The sequence below is a fragment of the Mustelus asterias genome, chromosome 3, assembly GCF_964213995.1.
Source record: "Mustelus asterias chromosome 3, sMusAst1.hap1.1, whole genome shotgun sequence".
Classification (NCBI taxonomy): domain Eukaryota; kingdom Metazoa; phylum Chordata; class Chondrichthyes; order Carcharhiniformes; family Triakidae; genus Mustelus; species Mustelus asterias.
In genome coordinates this window covers 142,887,552-142,905,538 of record NC_135803.1, presented here as the reverse complement: position 1 = coordinate 142,905,538, position 17,987 = coordinate 142,887,552, and the positions used below count along the sequence as shown (strand labels likewise).

The following is a 17,987-nucleotide window of genomic DNA, read 5'->3' as shown; positions in this document are numbered from 1 at the left end:
CTTTGATCCACAGATGAATGCAGCAATTTTCCCAATTTGTTTTCCCAAGAAAAATGTAGCAAATCTACAAACTCAAGGGAAAAACGAAATAGTAAAACCCAGATAAATGGATTCAACATTCTTCTGCTGTGGATCAAAAGCTTTCTAATAACATCAACTTGGACCTCCAGCAAGGCTAAGGCAGGACAATCCGCCCTATTTACTCACCAATGGATGGTCATAAGCCTGTATCTGACTTAACCATTCTTAAACACAATGAGGATCAGGGATATTTTGGTTCAGTTTTTAAAAGAATTATGTAGTTGCACTGCACAGATCTGAAGTCCCCATCAATTCCTAATTTGTACTGACTTGGCTGTTCTTGGTCAAGAGTGCTGCAATTAACCTCAACCCCTCAGGGGGAAGGCGTTTCTTTCAGATATTGCCTATGTTTCCTGCTGCTGATTGCAGTCTACTGACCTCTGCTGGGCATCAGATATGCATGCAACAGCTGTGAAGTGTCATCCTATAAAGTCATAGTCATAAAGATATACAGCACAGAAACAGGCCCAACTCGTCCATGCCGACCATGAACTAGTCCCATTTGCCTATATTTGGCCCATATCCTTCTTAACCTTTTCCCATTCATGTACCTGTCCAAATGTCTTTTAAATGTTGTAATTGTACCCGCCTCTGCCACCTCCTCTGGCAGCTCATTCCATACACGCACCACCCTCTGTGTGAAAAAGTTGCCCCTCAGGTCCCTTTTAAATCTTTCCCCTCTCACCTTAAGCCTATGCCCTCTAGTTTTGGACTCCTCGGTAAGAGACCTTGGCTATTCACCTTATCTATTGCAAAATAGCCTGTGATACTCACCGTCACACATTAAGTTTACAGAGAGCACCCAAAACCAAGAACTTCATGGGGGACAGGCTTGGTCAGACAAGGATTTTAAGGAGTGTCTTAAAGTTGGAAAGTAAGGTAGAGGGGAGAGGTGCAGAGAGGGAATTCCAAACATAGAAACATAGAAAAACTACAGCACAAAACAGGCCCTTCAGCCCCACAAGTTGTGCCGAACATATCCCTACCTTTTAGGCCTACCTATAACCCTCCATCCTATTAAGTCCCATGTACTCATCCAGGAGTCTCTTAAAAGACCCTATTGAGTTTGCCTCCACCACCACTGACGGCAGCCGATTCCACTCGCCCACCACCCTTTGTGTGAAAAACTTCCCCTAACATTTCCCCTGTACCTACCCCCCAGCACCTTAAACCTGTGTCCTCTCATAGCAGCCATTTCCACCCTGGGAAAAAGCCTCTGAGAGTCCACCCGATCTATGCCTCTCAACATCTTATATACCTCTATTAGATCTCCTCTCATCCTACGTCTCTCCAAGGAGAAAAGACCGAGCTCCCTCAGCCTATCCTCGTAAGGCATGCCACTCAATCCAGGCAACATCCTTGTAAATCGCCTCTGCACCCTTTCAATCTTTTCCACAAACCTCAGGCTCTAAGTAATTGAAGATGCAGCTACCAATGGCAGAGTGATTAAAAGAGGTCAGAATTAGACGAGTGCGGAAATCTTGCAGGGTTGTGGAGCAGAAGGAGATAACAGGGACAATTACAGGTGCAGCCATGGAAAAAATTGAAAACAAGGCTGAGAATCTTAAAATCAAGACGGGATTCAATGCAGGTCAGCGAGCATGGGGATAATAGGTGAATGGAACTTGACATAATTAAGAAAACAGGTAGCACAGTTTTGGTTGATCTGAATTTTACTGTGGGTAGAATGTGAAACGCTTGTCATAACTGCAGTGGAATTGTCAAACCCAGTGAGGGTTTCAGCAGCAGATGAGCTGAGATAGTGATGGTGTTACTGAGGTGGAAACAGGCAGTTTTACTGATAATTTCATAGAATCCATAGAATCCTACAGTGCAGGAGGAGGCCATTCAGCCCATCGAGTCCACACCGACCACAATCCCACCCAGGCCCTATCCCCATAGCCCCCTGCATTTACCCTAGCTAGTTCCTCTGACACCAAGGGGCAATTTAGCATGGCCAATCCACCTAGCCCACACGTCTTTGGATTGTGGGAGGAAACCGGAGCATCCGGAGGAAACCCACACAGACACGGGGGGAATGTGCAAACTCCACACAGACAGTGACCCAAGCCGGGAATTGAACCTGGGTCCCTGGCGCTGAGGCAGCAGTGCTAACCACTGTCACACCATGACCGTAACATGAATATGTTGTCAGAAACTCATCTCAGGAACAAATATGACACCAATGCTGTTAGCAGATTGATTTAGTCTGAGACTGTTACCGGAGAGAGGTATAGAGTTGGAAGCTAAGGGAGGGAATTTTGAGTGCAGACCAAAAACAATGGCTTCAATATCATTTCTGGGGAAATTATTTTTTGTCTCTTGATCATAGAATCATAGAAACCCTACAGTGCAGAAGGAGGCCATTCGGCCCATCGAGTCTGCACCGACCACAATCCCACCCAGGCCCTACCCCCACATATTTTACCCGCTAATCCCTCTAACCTACGCATCTCAGGACTCTAAGGGGCAATTTTTTTTTTAACCTGGCCAATCAACCTAACCCGCACATCTTTGGACTGTGGGAGGAAACCGGAGCACCCGGAGGAAACCCACGCAGACACGAGGAGAATGTGTAAACTCCACACAGACAGTGACCCGAGCCGGGAATCGAACCCGGGACCCTGGAGCTGTGAAGCAGCAGTGCTAACCACTGTGCTACCGTGCCGCCCTATCTCTCTGATGAGAGAAAGAAAAGATTGTAGATGATCTCTCACCCCCAAGCCTCCACTTCTTTTTGAGACTGTGGTGAGTGCACCTCTCAATATCTCCCACTTGTTCTAAATAAACTTGCTCATCGCAAAATGAGCGAGGAAGAACACCATTCACCAACTGAGATGTTCGACACCAACATTTTATTTTCCAGGAAGATGAAATGTGGGAATTCTTAGGTCTCTCAGTCTTGCTTTCTCCTACAACCTGTGATTGCTAAAATCGAAGCTGGCCCTCAACCAATCACTACTTTTATCTTTTTTTTAAAGAAAGATTTTCATTTTGGCAATCAGCTGTGGTCATTCAGTTGAGACACTTCTTGGGAGGCATAAGGAAAGGGTGCAAGTCATGACGTGTATAATTATTATAGCTTGGTCATCATTCAAATCTGCAGAATGTCTGATATCCCCATCACTTGATTTGATTTATTTGATTTGTTGTCATGTCACATCTATTAGAATACAGTGAAAAATATTGTTTCTTGCATGCTATACAAAGCATACCGTTCATAGAGAAGGAAACGAGAGGGTGCAGAATGTAGTGTTAAAGTCATAGCTAGGGTGCAGAGAAAGATCAACTTAGCGCAAAGTAGGTCTATTCAAAAGTCTGATGGCAGCAGGGAAGAAGCTGTTCTTGAGTCGACTGGTATGTGACCTCAGACTTTTGTATCTTTTTCCCCGACGGAAGAAGGTGGGAGAGAGAATGTCTGGGATGCGTGAGGTCCTTAAGTATGTCGGCTGCTTTTCCAAGGTAGTGGGAAGTGTAGGTGGAGTCAATGGGTGGGAGGCTGGTTTGCGTTAGTTACCAACTAGGGTACAATGGGGATATCAATAGGTACCTTCCCACATGCATACAGTGTATTTATCTGCAAGCTCCTGTACCACATTTTACAGCAGTACACAAATAGCCACCATACTTGGTTAATTGCTGTAGCTGACATTATGTAAGCTCTTTGGGGATCACTCTGTACTGTTCATTACTGCTTTAGGGCTGCTGCATTTGCTCAGTTCTTGGGTCAGAGAATTGGCTTCACCATAAGGAGACCTACAACAGAGATTTCTGAACAGGGGTTGGAGCTGTTCTCACACCAGGCAAAGCATATTTTAAACTGCTGTGAAAACAATAAACCATTTTACATTTTAAAACGGTCTCCCGTTTCACCTTGCGTCCACAATATTCTCAAAGGGTGTTTCAGTGTATTGGACAGTATCAGGAGATGAGGTGTGAAGAGCAGTATTCACTTTACAATTGAGTAAATGCTGATTATAGTGGAGCTCCCAGCTATTTATACCTGAAATGAACCATTACTCCATCTAGTCAATGACGTGCCAACCATCCTGCATGTGGGGCAGGACGTAAAGACCAGCTTGTCATATCATTATAGTATATTCTTCCTCACAACCCAACCCACACACTATCCTAGAAATATCCCTTTTAAAATCCAACAGGCTGTCATTACATATAAACAGATTCCACAAACAAGATTCAACAGAAAATACTTTTATTGATTGCAAATCAATTCGGTAAATTACGTTTCTGCTGCAGACAGATTTTAAGTTACTGAAAGCAAAAAGTGGAGACGAGGGAGAGATTTTCCAGCTGCGCTCGCCCCAAGACCGGAAAATCCCACCCAAAGTCAACGGACTTTTGCGTGGTCTGCCCTCACCCGCTATAATTCACATGGCGGACGGGACGGGACAATTCCACCCTAGGTTTCAAGTAATTTGGAGCCAAAATATTTTGATATGCTCAGCACAATCACACAGGTACAGATTAGCTTATCATTGTCCACCAAATGGCTAGTTATCGTGGAATCTAACCTGACACCATATTTTATTCCAGCATAGTAGCAAATGTTGACCCAAGGGAAAGGGAGGAAAAATGGTCACACATAATTGAGTTGAGGATTTCTCTCAAAGTCTTTTGAGGTAAAATGGAACCAGTACACCGAGCCATAGACATGAATAATTCTGGTTTGTTCTGGGGAACAGCAGTTTGCATGTTACAATTGAGTGAAGGGGAAGGTAAGGAAATGGATGGTGGAAATAAAGACAAAAAAAGCATTGAAGTTTATTTATTAGTCACAGGTAGGCTTACTGCAATGAAGTTACTGGGAAATTCCCCTCGTCGCCACTCCGGTGCCTGTTCGGGTCAATGCACCTAACCAGCACACCTTTCAGATTGTGGGAGGAAACCAGACACCCGGAGGAAACCCACGCAGACACGAGGAGATCATGCAGATTCCGCAGACAGTGACCTAAGCCGGGAATCGAATCTGGGTCCCTGACGCTGTGAGCAGCAGTGCTAACCGATTGTGCCGTCATTAAGGTTATCTGTCTAGATCACTGCTTAAAACGGCAATTGTCAAATATTTCACCAACACTATCTTATTTTCTTTAATGACTCACACACATAGGGGACATGTGGAGGGCTACTGGGATCTACAAGAGTCTACACCACCGTGTTAGTACCTTCAAGAAAAAATGTCCCATTCCCGGGTATGGAAAATGTAAATTTGTAAAACTGCTACAAATTAAACTATGACACTTGAGTAACAGAACAGAGAACCAAACCTGTTCATGTTAGGAAGTACCTTTATGCGCAGAATGATTATCGGGTGAAATGGTAGTGCAGCAATCATTTAGAGTCACATGCAGTCATGAGAGTTGTGGGTTCAATCCGAATCGAGAAACTGGACCTTGTTCAGCTGAGCTTTTTAAAGTTTAAAATTTTTAAAGTTTATTTCTGAGTCACAAGTAAGGCTTACATTAACACTGCAATTAAGTTACTGTGAAAATCCCCTAGTCGCCACACTCCGGCACCTGTTCGGGTCAATGCACCTAACCAGCACATCTTTCGGACTGCGAGAGGAAACCGGAGCACCTAGAGGAAACCCACGCAGACATGGGGAGAACGTGCAGACTCCGCACAGACAGCGACCCAAGCCGGGAATCGAACCCGGGTCCCTGGCGCCGAGGCAGCAGTGCTAACCACTGTACCACCGTGCCACCCTTATTGCTGTGCACTGGGAATATAGAGAACTACATGGACTGGTGAGCATTGGTAATAGATGAAGCAATCCATCACAGGTCAATTGTAACACAGGAGCTGCATAAGGTCTTCCAGTAATGTCTTTTAAAAACTTGCTTTGTTACAATTTCATCTTTGTGGAATTATTTTTTAAATCACAAACCTTCATTTGGACATCAATTAGAAAACGTTCATTTTAAACCTTTCCGTTGAAGTTAACACTTCTCGAATGTAGCATAGTGTTTATGGATCCACTGTCCTTTGACGCAAATAGTTTATTTATGTTAACAGATTCTTTCGAGCTGAATGTGTGCTCTTTGTATCTGAGCAGCAAGGGAGTTATTTAATCGCATCATTCAAATCTAAACTGAACTCCTTGGGGGATATTTCATCTATTATTGTGAATCGATAAAAATATATATTCATAAAGTTATCTGCAACAAATTAACTCAGCACATTCACATGTTGAAAGGGCAATTCAATATTAAGGGAGCCATGGCTGAACACAGCAAATAGGCACAGTTCCATACCAGTATCATATTGCAGATAGGTACAAAACACTATTGGCTTTTCTTTCCCTTCCTGCTTCAACCTGGAAGGACAACACTCGTGGTTCAGATGAAACTTAACAAGAGTTCAGTCACATCACCATGCTTGCACTATAAATCAGAATGATAGGAAGCATCTGTTTAAAATTGGAGATGACAGGAAAATCAGCATTAAATTTCTGCATGTTCCATAGCTCCTGCTGATGTGATCAACACCAAGCGATTTCAATTGGGTAGAAGTGGATAGAACATCATGTTGGAGGTTCAAAGCTGAGCGGTCATGCCCAACACACCAAACATAGCTCAGGCACTTCCATAAAGAGAAGATCGAATGACCGGTTACAAGCAGACAACATTGACACAATCTGAAAACAGATCATCTATCAGTCCTCATGGGCATGTTGACTAAAAGAGGTGTGGGGTCAAAAATAATGAGGATTCTCTTTAGAGAAAGAAAGTGGTATTTTTTGTGAAAGGACTACGACAACCTATGTTTTTGCAAGGGAACGGCATTCTATTACTGAAGCATTTTGTTTTCTTTATGTTAATAGATCTAACATTTCATTAATAGTGGGTCAGCTTATGGTGTGATTAGCAAAACTTAAAAATACAAGAAACTGTGACTTGGCACACATTGTTCTGTCTCAGTGAAGGACATGGTGCAGAGTCCTACGATAGCAGTGCAGGCTAACTCAGCAGCATACTGCACACACATGGTACGTGCTGAAACGAAACTGGATACCATTTAAACAAAAACTAAAATATGTAAAGATCTAGGCCAGAGTTCAAAGAAGTTTAAAACAAAAAGTCAAATGAGAGTTAATTTGGATTATTCATACACATTCCCCAATGTACAGATTGGCACAAGAGGATCCAGGAGGAGATACCAGAAATATAGGGCAACCAAGAGGCTAAGAAGAGTGATGAGCTTAAGGTAATTAATATCAGCAGAGAAAAAGTATTGAACAAACTTAAGAGACTAAAAATCGACAACTTCCCAGGACCTGATAACTGATATCTTTGGGTTCTATAGGAGGTAGCTGTAGAGATAGTGGATACATAGATTATGATTTTTCAAAATTCCCGAGGTTCTAGAACAGTTTCAATGGATTGGAAGTTAGCAAATGCAATGCCACTATTCAATGAAGGAGGGAGGGGAAGATCAGGAAACTACGGGTCAGTTATCCTGGTATCAGTTGTTAGGAAGATGCTGGAATCTAGTAACAAAGTCTTGAAATTGCACTTAAAAAATCATGTCTTCAGATAAAGTCAAGGTGGATTAATGAAAGGAACATAATGTTTGACAAATTGAGGCGGCAACTAGTAGGGTAGACAAATGTGAACCAGTAGATGAAGTATACTTGAGATTTCCAAAAGGTATTCAATAAGGTGTCACACAAAAGGTTAATGTCCAAGATAAAGGTCATGGAATTGGAGGCAATATATTAGCATCGATAGAGGATTGGTTAACAGACAGGATATGGAGATGCCGGCGTTGGACAGGAAGGAGACAGGAAGCAGAGATAAGGATAAACAAGGTATTTTTCAGTTGGCAGGCTGTAATTAGCAGAGTTAGCTGGGGCCTCAGCATTTACAATTTCTATGACTCACTAAGATGAAGTGACTGAAAGTAATGAATTTAAGTTTGTTGATGATAGAAAGCGAAGTGGAAATGTACGCTCTGAGGAGGACACAAAGAGGCTGCCAAAATATATAGGCAGGTTGAGTGAGTGGGCAACAAGATGGCAGATGGAATATAATGTGGGGAAGTGTGAGGTTATTCACTTTGACAGCAAGAACGGCAGAATATTTTATAAAAGACATGAAACTTCTAAATGCTGATATTCAGAGAAACTTAGGTGTAATTGGACAAGGAACAGAAAGTTAACATGCAGGTGAAGGAAGGAAAATAGCATGTTGGTTTTTATTGCAAGAGGTTTGGAGTACAAGAATGAGGAAGCCTTGTTACAATTGTATAGTGCTTGAACAAGACCATACCATATTGGGTAACTACGTGCATTTTTGATATCCATATTTAAGGAAGGATATAATTGCCTTGGACAATGCACAGTGAAGGTTGACTTTAGTCCCTGGGATGACAGGGTTGTCCTGAGGGACTGAGTAAATTAGGTTTATACTCACTGAAGTTTAGAAGGATGAGAGGTCATTTTATTGGAACATACGAGCTTGGACGCTCCATTGTTGAGTTTATTTATTCTTTTGGTCTCTTGGGGAATCAAGGATATGAGGAAAGTGGAGTTCAGCCAGAAGATCAGTCATGATCTTACTGAATGGAGAAATAGGCTTGAGGAGCTGCATGGTCTACTCCTGCTCCTATTTCTCATGTTCTTATCTTTCATCCTTTCAGAAGAGGGTGCAAGACATGAGGCAAAACTGTTTTAAAATTCCCAACTCCCTAGCAAATTGCCAATACAAGATGTGTTTGAATGCAGAACAAGAATGAGTGATTAAATTGCCCTTTGCCTCCTTGTACCAAATGGGGTTACATTATCAACCTACTTAATGCTTTCTTAATGCCACGGAACTAAACAAGTGAATCAAGCTATGATGCTTTTGCAAAAGCCTGAAGTGAATCTCCCTGAACACAGAAGAGAAATCTCATAGAAGGGTGGAATATTCTAAAGGACAATTACTGCTCTATCATAGATGGGAAATGATGTCAAGATACAGCAGCACATGAGAATTTACATGAACGCTCCATGGACGTATTGATACATGGACGTCGGTGCTACTGAAGGACCTTTAAGAGCATTTGTATTGTGATGATCCTGGTAAGTTTAAGCAAGGTTTGGGAATGAGGACTAACGCATTCTACAAGTTATCATTTTATTCTTGGGTTTGGAGCTTTTTCCAGTGTTCAGACTGCTAGCAATATCGAATGATCTGCATAACAACAGTGTTTGCATTTCCAAGGTAATCCATTGCAGGTCAAGCACTTTCTGGTTGCCCTAATGGCATGAGATGCTATTAAAATGCAGGTTCTTTCCTTTGAGAGAGAGAAGAAAATGATCAAGACATTGGGGAAATAGTATCCTGCTTGCAGCATCCATGCAATACAGCTTCTTTCAATTTCCTTTGAAGAGCACATACAAGACAGGCAGCGTGAGGGCAAATGCAGCATACGTCAGCACTGTGTTATACACAGAATTTGCCCTGATATGAGATTCCAGCCTCTTCTCGGTCTCTGCTAATTCATCAATCATATTCTCTGTTGCAAGAATCTGCCAATCCTGCTTCGTTGCTGAAGAAACTGTTTGTGACGGCCTAACCTGTGTGACGAGTTTCACTGTCCTCATGTCAGAAGCCACTTTCCCAATAACTTGTTCCAGAGCAGTTAACTTCTGTTCCAGCCCTTCTAATGCTGTACTGGTCTGTTTCGAGGCGCTTGCTTGTTCCTTCAAAGCATTCAGGACGGGATCGGGTTTGAAACCAGATTCTGCTTTTTTAGGTTTAGCGGTGGCCTCCTTACCTGCTTGTTTCACTGTAGTGTCCTCACGCACCAGTTCTTTCAGGTTTGTTACAAGTGTATTGAGTTCCTTATTTTGAATTTGGTGTACGGAGGCCTGCTCTTTAAGGGCTTCCTGCAAGTTAAGTGGCCCTTTCTGTGCCTCAAGAAGTAATGCCTTTAGCTCCTGCAGCCGAACTCTGTTGATGTAGGTTGATCCGAGGACCCCGATCATTGCACCTAACACAGATCCCATCACAGACCAGTTTTTTGTTCTCTCTGCTCTGGTCCGCTCTTTCTCATGGCTTTCTCTCACTGCCGCTGAAAAGAGAGCAAACGTCTCACGCTCCAACTCCTCTGCACTTTCGTGAGCCGTTCGGTGTCTTCTCTCCTCCTGATTTTAGGATAGAGAAAGAAAATTACATGGAAGCTTAATTTTATTCCTGCTTTTTCCATTTAGCTGATGAAGGCAGATGACGTTAAGTCTGGAAGAACTGTAAGTAATGCAGATGAAAGCAGGGAGTTTGGCCTAGATGTTTCAAAACCTCAAGTGAAGTCTCCTTGAAGGAGCAGAACCTGAATTCTATCATGCATGACCATTATTTATTTTTAAATGTGCTGGATGAAAGTTTTGTAATATTTCTATTTACAAGCAGCTTGCATCTTACCAGCAACAGACAATTAAAAGATGACAGCAGTAAAAAGGCAAAAATATGGCTGTTTTCTCACCTGCAACAGTTTATGTTCCTGGGTGGCCAGTTCTAGATAGTGATTGTCCTCCCGTGAGACTCTGTCCAATCTGTCCCGAACCTCCTTCAATTTTAACTGTTGACTTTCAAGGGTTTCCCGGCTTTGCCGAACAACACCGCGAGCCACCATGAATGCTTTCTCTGCCTGATAGAAACAGCACATCTGTCAGTCACTCACAACACATTTGTTACGCTGAGACTTCCTGCTCTAGAACTTTGGTTGATCTTGGACAATTCCAGCATCTCGTAGAGACTAAAACATTCATCTGATGTACCAGTACCGGAATAATTTCACATTTCTCTTTAACCCTTAGTGCAGCAAAACATCTCATAGGAATATTAATAAACAAGATCTGATACTAGCCACAGGTGGCCAAACGCTTGGTAAAAAAATAATCGTGAGATAGCATTTCCTCATTTTTAGCAGTTAATAGTTGTGCAAGCTTCAAGAGATGTGGTACTCAATGACTGGCTTTCAGTTAGCTTTGACATTGAACAGTGACAAAGCTTGCTCCCGACTTCTATTATCAAAGTTTCGTTTTAACAGCTGACAGACCAGAATTCAAGGATGAAAAGTATTAACTCAATGTTTTAGTTCCAATATTGGAATGGCTATACCTGAAAAGTTAACTTATTTTGTTTCTTTCCAGATGCTATCTGATCTGCCGAGCACTTCCACCATTTTTAGTTAATTCCGACATCCACCATTAGCAGTTTTTGAAACATGCATTTGGATATGATAAAATTACCGCGGGTATACATTTTTAATGGAACCTTATGTCTACCTGATGTTTGCACACATACATATTGCAACAGGGGCCATTCAATGGAGGTAGATTATGCACAGGACCCCTGACGTTTACCCACACTTCGCAAACAGTGTTAAGAGCATTTAATATGCCTTCTCCCGAAAGCACTGAACTCAGCACAGATCAGGAATAAAACCTGGGGATTTTTCCGTTCTTTCAGTCCTTCACAGTATTAGGCAGCAATCTATTATACAGATTACCTTCTTAAAATTTTTGATTGTGCCCCTTTCCCTTTTGTCTCCAGTTAGAAGAGATTTACCCTTCTTAGGCCCTCTTCAGAGAGTCAGTGCTACCTTCACCACAACAAATATATAGCATCAGCCTATTGTTGCAAATTGCATCTGGAAACAGCACAATACCTCGGTGACTTTCAGCTGTGCCACTTGCACATCCTTGAGTCCAACAAACTCCTCGTATTTCTCCCACAAGGAATTGGTTGTAGTTCGAATATGCTCCACAGTCCTTTTGCTGAAATCCTTACTCAGTTCCACCCACTTCACCTGTGCAGCATCATTAGTCTCACTCAGAGTCTTGGTAACTGTTTTCTGCGTGGGCTGCAAGCAGTAAAGTCGCACCCGGAGGTTGGTGCTTCTTGCAATTTGGAAGTGGGAAGCACGGGAGCACATCACACCGACTAGCTGCCTCTTCATTATGGGGCGGGGGGGGATTCACTTCAAAAGTGATGTTTATTCAGCCAGTTCTGCAAACAGCCTGTAAATACAGTGACAAATGTTACTTCCAAAACTCAACAGCAATTTGAATAGTAGCCAACAACATTTTCTATAAAACCTTTAATGTGGTAAAACAACAAAAGGCACTTCACCAAAATATTATCAAATAAAATCTGGCATCACTTAAGATGATATTAAGAGAGAACCTTGGACAATGAGGGAAGCAGAAAGGAAAAAAAAAAGCAAGGTCGAGAGGTTAGGAATTCCATAGCGCAGTACCTTGACTGCTGGAAGCACAATAACCATGATGCAGTAATTAAAATTGGGGATGTTCACGAGAGCAGACAGAATTGAAGCAGATACCCGAGGGTTGTCAGGCCGAAGGAGACTATAGAGATAGGAAGGGGAGAAGTCATGGCGGGATTTGTAAACAAAAATGAGAACTTAAAAAATTGATGTGCTGCTGAAGCAGGAGCCAATGTGGTCAGTGGGCACAGGCTGTGGGGTTTTGGATGACAGCTTTATGGACGGTAGATGTGGAAGGGCAGCTGGAAGACTTTTGGAATAGTCAAGGCTAGAAAGTGTGGACAAGGGTTTCAGCACAAGAACTGAATCATAGAATCCGACAGTGCAGAAGGAGGCCATTCTGCCCATCAATTCTGCACCAACCACAATCCCACCCAGGCCCTATCCCCACAACCCCATGCATTTGCCCTAGTCCCCCTGACATTAAGGGGCAATTTAACATGGCCAATCCACCTAACACCCACATCTTTGGAGTGTGGAAGGAAACCGGAGCACCTGGTGGAAACCCACGCAGACACAGAGAGCATGTGCAAACTCCACACAGACAGTGACCCAAGACGGGAATCGAGGTCCCTGGCACTGTAAGGCAGCAGTGCTAATCATTGTGCCACCGTGCCGCCCTGAGTGATGTTACAGAGGTAGAACTAGGTGATTTAAGTGATGGCATGGATATGTGGCTGGAAGCTCATGTCGGCTTCAACCAAGGTTCCAAAAAAGTCCCTCGTCAACTGGCAGTGAAAGGCACCAATTCTCAGTTATTTTGCATTCTACATACCATTTTTCCTAAATGATCCATTCAAGGCATCATCTACCTGCAACTGAGTCGGTCTAAAAGCATGATAAACTATGTAAGTCATTCATGCATTTGCTTCAAACCATCTCACCTCCTTTTAACAGTGCCCAGTAAAAAAATGAAAACTCTTGCCCACAAACCTCACGTCCAGTCATTACAACTTAAAATCTGGTGCGGATGTTGCCCACTATCTCTGTTACAGCAATAAGCACAGAGCGATGAAAGTAGGATGATCTCTCACTTTCTCCAACGTCAGGCTTTAATTTTTTTGCCCCCCCCCCATGATCTTTCTCTACACCCTATCTATAACTGCAACACTATATTCTGCACCCTCGCCTTTCCTTCTCCCCTAGGTACTCTGTGAATGGTATGCTTTGTTTGTATAGCACTCAAAAAACATTACTTTTCACTGTGTTCCAATACATGTGGCAATAATAAATCAAATCAAATGACAGTGATCACTGCTCTCCTGCATTCACCTCTCAGTGCTCCTGGTGGGACAAGGGCAGCTTTGCTGGATGTCAATGGCAGTGAAGGGTGCGGGCTGCTGGAGAGGGTTTGGGTTTTTTTGTGATTGAGCCTCTCCCAGTGTGAGCATTGATGACTGTGTGTCTCCCCTCACCCCCCACTACCCCCTCACCCCCCACTACCCCCTCACCCCCCACTACCCCCTCACCCCCCACTACCTCTGGCCCAGTGACCTTTACTCCACTTCCCTCTGACCTTTCACCCTCGCCCCAATGGCTGCGCCTCTGGGAGACCCGATCAAACCGCCCGTTGCCCTGGAAACCGGGCCCACTTCTCCTGGCCGCCCCCCGTCCGGCCTGGCCTGGGGGATTACTGCTCTCCCCACCCCCTGCGCTCCACTGACAGACCCGGCAGCTGGCAGAGGCGGCAGGCTAAAGTTCCCCCTTATTCACACCGGCTCCTCCTCCTGCTGAACCAGTCCTCCCAACCACCTCACCATCCTCAACCGCCGATTCGTCTCATTCGGCCCTTTCAAAACGGAGAAAAATAAACACTTCCTCTTGAAAAAAAACAGTATTTTTATTTACTCCCCGGGGTGGGCCCGCTGCTGCTGCTGAATATCTTTATTGCGGGGAACGCTGGTTTGGAATGTGCCGAGCTGGAATGAGAGACCGGGTTTACTCTCGGCACTGTCACTCTGTTCTGTCGCCGGCAGATTCGCCACTCTCCCTCACTCCTAGCAGCCCAACTGCTGCTCACATATAACCGGCTGTGGGAGCTCCCAATAAATCCAACACGGCCCCTCGCCCCGCCACTGACATTTCTAGTTGGGTTCTCCTGCTCTCCCCCCTGCCTGAGTATTTTATCACAGGGGTTGGAGGCTGTGTTGAATGTGCTGTGGTCACCAAGTGCAGGCAGTTGTTGGTGGAGGAGGCGCCTTTGTTCCATCTTGTGAGTGGAACCCTGGCTTCACATTCAAACTGAGGGAGAGAGACACTGGGCAACAGTGAGGGGGCAGGAGAGGCCGGGGCTGTGCCTTGGGGGGAGGTCTGCACGGTGTGTCTGTGTGTGTGAGGGGGTGGGGGGGTCTCTGTGTGTGTGTATGTGTGTGGAGCCTTCCACCTGGACCCTGGCTTTCCTCTGTGTGGGTGAGGGTGTCTGTGTGTGGGTGAGGGTCTCTGTGTGAAGGTGTGGGGTCTCTCTCCCTCTCTCTGTGAAAGCCTTTTCTCCTGGACTCTGACTTTTCTGTGTGTGTGTGAGTGAGAGAGGGAGGGAGGGGGCTGGGGTTACCCACCCTGGCAGAGATGCTGTTGTTATGGAGCTCACAGCCTGGCTCCTTCACTGACTGCCTGCTGGTGATGGGCCTGCTCTGGAGCAGCAAACAGCAAACCCCCATCATCTAATCACACACACCATCACCCATCTGTACTGACGCCACCACAGGAGCACACCAGAAATGATCCACCCTCTTAACTTGGTAATATGCATTTTTAAAAAAAATATTCTGTTCTTTAAATGCTTAACCAGTTCAACTCGTCCCTCATAAATATTAACTGTGAAATAACCTGATAAACGTGTCACGATGAAACTTTGAAGAACAGCAGCACTGATTTTGATGCATTTTACCATTTTATTTGCAGAACTGATGTTTTGGTGAGGTTGCTTTAAAAAAAAAATGATCCAAGCGTCCAAGATTGGTTGTGGTGATTAGTAGCGACATCACAACTGAAAATCCAGATCAGATATTTATTTTACTGTTATGGTCTGTTTTGCATGCTGATTCTTGGAAGGTCAGACCATTGGCTGGCTATGCTCATGTGCTGTGCCATGGGAATTGTGGTAAACTGAGAACAATCTTCCCGATGCATCAGTGATGGAGTTAAATGTTAATTACATTAACACTTAATTAACAGCAGACTCCGTTTCCATCGGGATGATTTGTTTTCTGTCTTGTTCTCTGCCATATATACGCAAGGAGAATTGTATTTGAAGTACCATAGCAAATGTCACAATGCTTTGCAGAATGATGTCTCAACTTATTGTGTTCTGTATTTGGATGGAATTGAAAGATCTCTCTGGTTGTTGTGCTATCTGTCCAATGTTTGGTGATCACTGTGCCATGTACACGACACTGAACTTGGAAAAAGTTTGTAGTATTGCAGAACTTTCAAGAAGATGTCCAGGCATGTCAGCTCTACACAGCATTGGGTATGACATGCCTGAGTCATCGCAGTGCTGCATGCAGTGTTGGATATGATGTGCCTATGTGCTCACTGCACTTCGTGTGCAGAGTTGGTTATCACATGGAATTGCATCTGTTGCTACCCATTTGCTCAAGGAAGCATGCTTGTGTGCTAATTTTAAAAATTCCACTTGGCTCAAAAGCAAGTTCAATTTTCAAGTCTTTTATTGATTACTAGCTGATCTTCCTGTCAGTGGATATTAGTGGGGTTAACTTGTGTGTAAGAGAGGAATGGATTGAAAATGCATACTAACATCTACAAGCGACAGGCCAGAGGCTGGGCTTTCTCAAAATGTGCATTTGCTATTTGAAATCATGGTGCTGGGGTGGCCTATAGTGTGACTGGAGCTGTTTGAAATGTTCAGCTGCTGAGTCAGTCTGTGTCGGACCACTGCTGAGGTACTTCATGTTAAGAAATTGTTTCCATAGTAACACCTTTGGCGCAATTGGAACATAAGTGTTTGAGTTTTCACATAGCTGATTAACTACTGCCCTGGTGGGAAAGAATGGAAGAGGGGTGACACGGCGGCACAGTGGCTAGCACTGCTGCCTCACAGCGCCTAGCACTGCTGCCTCACAGCGCCGAGCACTGCTGCCTCACAGCGCCAGGGACCCGGGTTCAATTCCAGGCTTGGGTCACTCTCTGTGTGGAGTCTGCACATTCTCCCTGTGTCTGTGTGGGTTTCCTCTGGGTGCTCTGGTTTCCTCCCACAGTCTGAAAGATGTGCTGCTTAGGTGGATTGGCCATGCTAAATTGCCCTCAGTGTCAGGGAGACTAGCTAGGGTAAATGCATGGGGTTATGGGGATAGGGCCTGGGTGAGATTGTGGTCCATGCAGACTCGATGAGCTGAATGGCCTCCTTCTGCACTGAAGGATTCTATGATGCTAACTGGTGGGAAGAGTATTCAGTTGATATGTTTTTTGCAAAATAACATGTCTGCAATGTAATGAAAAATATGACTTTAGATGATGCACTCATGGGTATAGCCCTTCTATTAAAAAAAGGTGGATCACTGATTGTTATGTATGTCCCTATTTTTTTGTTTGCAAAGCAAGAGCTTTAGCTACCTGTGCCACGGTGATAATCTGTGATTCTGAAAAGGGTCTTACTTTCTACAGTCAAATCACTTGCTATTTTGCTCTGATGAATCTAATTGGTGTGTTCCAAAGTCTAGTCCAGTGCTCTCGTGGTCAGCCTCCTAATTTGGGCCCTTGTGAACTTGAGCTGCTGCCCGTATCCTAACTCGCAATATCCTGCTCACCATCGCTGACCAACGCTGCTTTCCAGAGCGGCAGAATCTTGATTCTTACAAGACTCATCCTTGCCTTCAAATCCATCCATGGCCTCACTCCAGCCCAATAACCCTCAGTCAGCGACGCACCCCAAATTCTTTGTCCTTCCCTAATCAAAGCTGTTCTGCATATTCTATTAGGTAACCAGTGAAATCAGAGGACCAGTTTGCACCTCATGCTCAAACGTTACTAGATGGGGCCTGGGTACATAAAGGGAGGAATAAATGTATTTTACAGAATAAAATTAAAAATTAAAATTAAGATAAAAATGCCAAAACATTTCCCTGATTTTGTAAGTGTTTGGGTTGTGTTATACTGGGGGAAGGCAGTGGCATAGTGGTATTGTCACAGGACTAGTAATCCCCAGAGCATTATCCTGGTTAATGGTAATGGGAGTTCTGGGCAATGGTAATGGGGTAAACGGGACCAAGGTTCAAATCCCACCATGGCAGATGGTGAAATTTAAACTCAGTAAAAATCTGGAATTAAAAGTCTAATGATTGTCAATTGCCATAATTCCCATCTGGTTCACTAATGTCCTTTAGGGAAGGAAATCTGCTGTCGTTACTTGGCCTGGCCTACATGTGACTCCAGATCCACTGCGATGTGGTTGTCTCTTGAATGCCTTCCGGGATGGGCAATAAATGTTGGCCTAGCCAGTGACACCCACATCCCGTGAATGATTTAAAAGAAATGAGGCAAATCCTTGTAAATTCCCTCCTTTCTTTCCTGGCAAGTGAAACTCTCCCTGGGGAATGATATGTTCAGTGACTGAGCTGTTTGTTTCATTTCGTGGCAGAAGTGTTGTATTCTGAAAT

At 44.0% G+C, this 17,987-nt stretch overlaps 2 protein-coding genes across 8 annotated transcripts in view; one reads left to right on the top strand and one right to left on the bottom strand.

Moving 5' to 3' along the window:
- Positions 1-8,272: 8,272 nt before the first annotated feature.
- Positions 8,273-14,096, bottom strand: ccdc51 (coiled-coil domain containing 51). 4 transcript variants are annotated; one of them, XM_078209818.1, is made up of 5 exons: positions 13,849-14,042; positions 13,306-13,811; positions 11,755-12,106; positions 10,567-10,731; positions 8,273-10,231 (listed from the first exon to the last, which is right to left on the bottom strand). In XM_078209818.1, the coding sequence occupies exons 3-5, from the start codon at positions 12,043-12,045 to the stop codon at positions 9,458-9,460; spliced, it is 1,230 nt and encodes a 409-aa protein (XP_078065944.1). In that variant the 5' UTR covers positions 12,046-12,106; positions 13,306-13,811; positions 13,849-14,042; the 3' UTR covers positions 8,273-9,457. The 4 variants fall into 4 exon arrangements, with proteins under 4 accessions (XP_078065944.1, XP_078065947.1, XP_078065946.1 ...); XM_078209821.1 differs by having other exon boundaries at positions 8,594-10,231; positions 13,645-13,811; positions 13,849-14,096; XM_078209820.1 differs by having other exon boundaries at positions 8,594-10,231; positions 13,257-13,811; positions 13,849-14,085.
- A 449-nt stretch (positions 14,097-14,545) lies between these two features.
- brpf1 (bromodomain and PHD finger containing, 1) overlaps positions 14,546-17,987 on the top strand; it is a 43,049-nt gene continuing 39,607 nt past the window's right edge. For all 4 annotated transcript variants that reach the window (XM_078209813.1, XM_078209815.1, XM_078209814.1 and 1 more), the window contains exon 1: positions 14,546-15,110. The gene's annotated coding sequence lies outside the window, so the exon portion shown is untranslated. The remainder of the gene's footprint in view (positions 15,111-17,987) is intronic.

Excerpts from the sequence above, each read along its gene's own strand:
- ccdc51 (XM_078209821.1), bottom strand. The coding sequence starts at position 12,045 with ATGAAGAGGCAGCTAGTCGGTGTGATGTGCTCCCGTGCTTCCCACTTC. Across the intron at positions 10,732-11,754 it reads CACAGCTGAAAGTCACCGAG|GCAGAGAAAGCATTCATGGT; the intron begins GTATTGTGCTGT and ends TGTTTCTATCAG. Across the intron at positions 10,232-10,566 it reads AGGAACATAAACTGTTGCAG|GAGGAGAGAAGACACCGAAC; the intron begins GTGAGAAAACAG and ends TCCTAAAATCAG.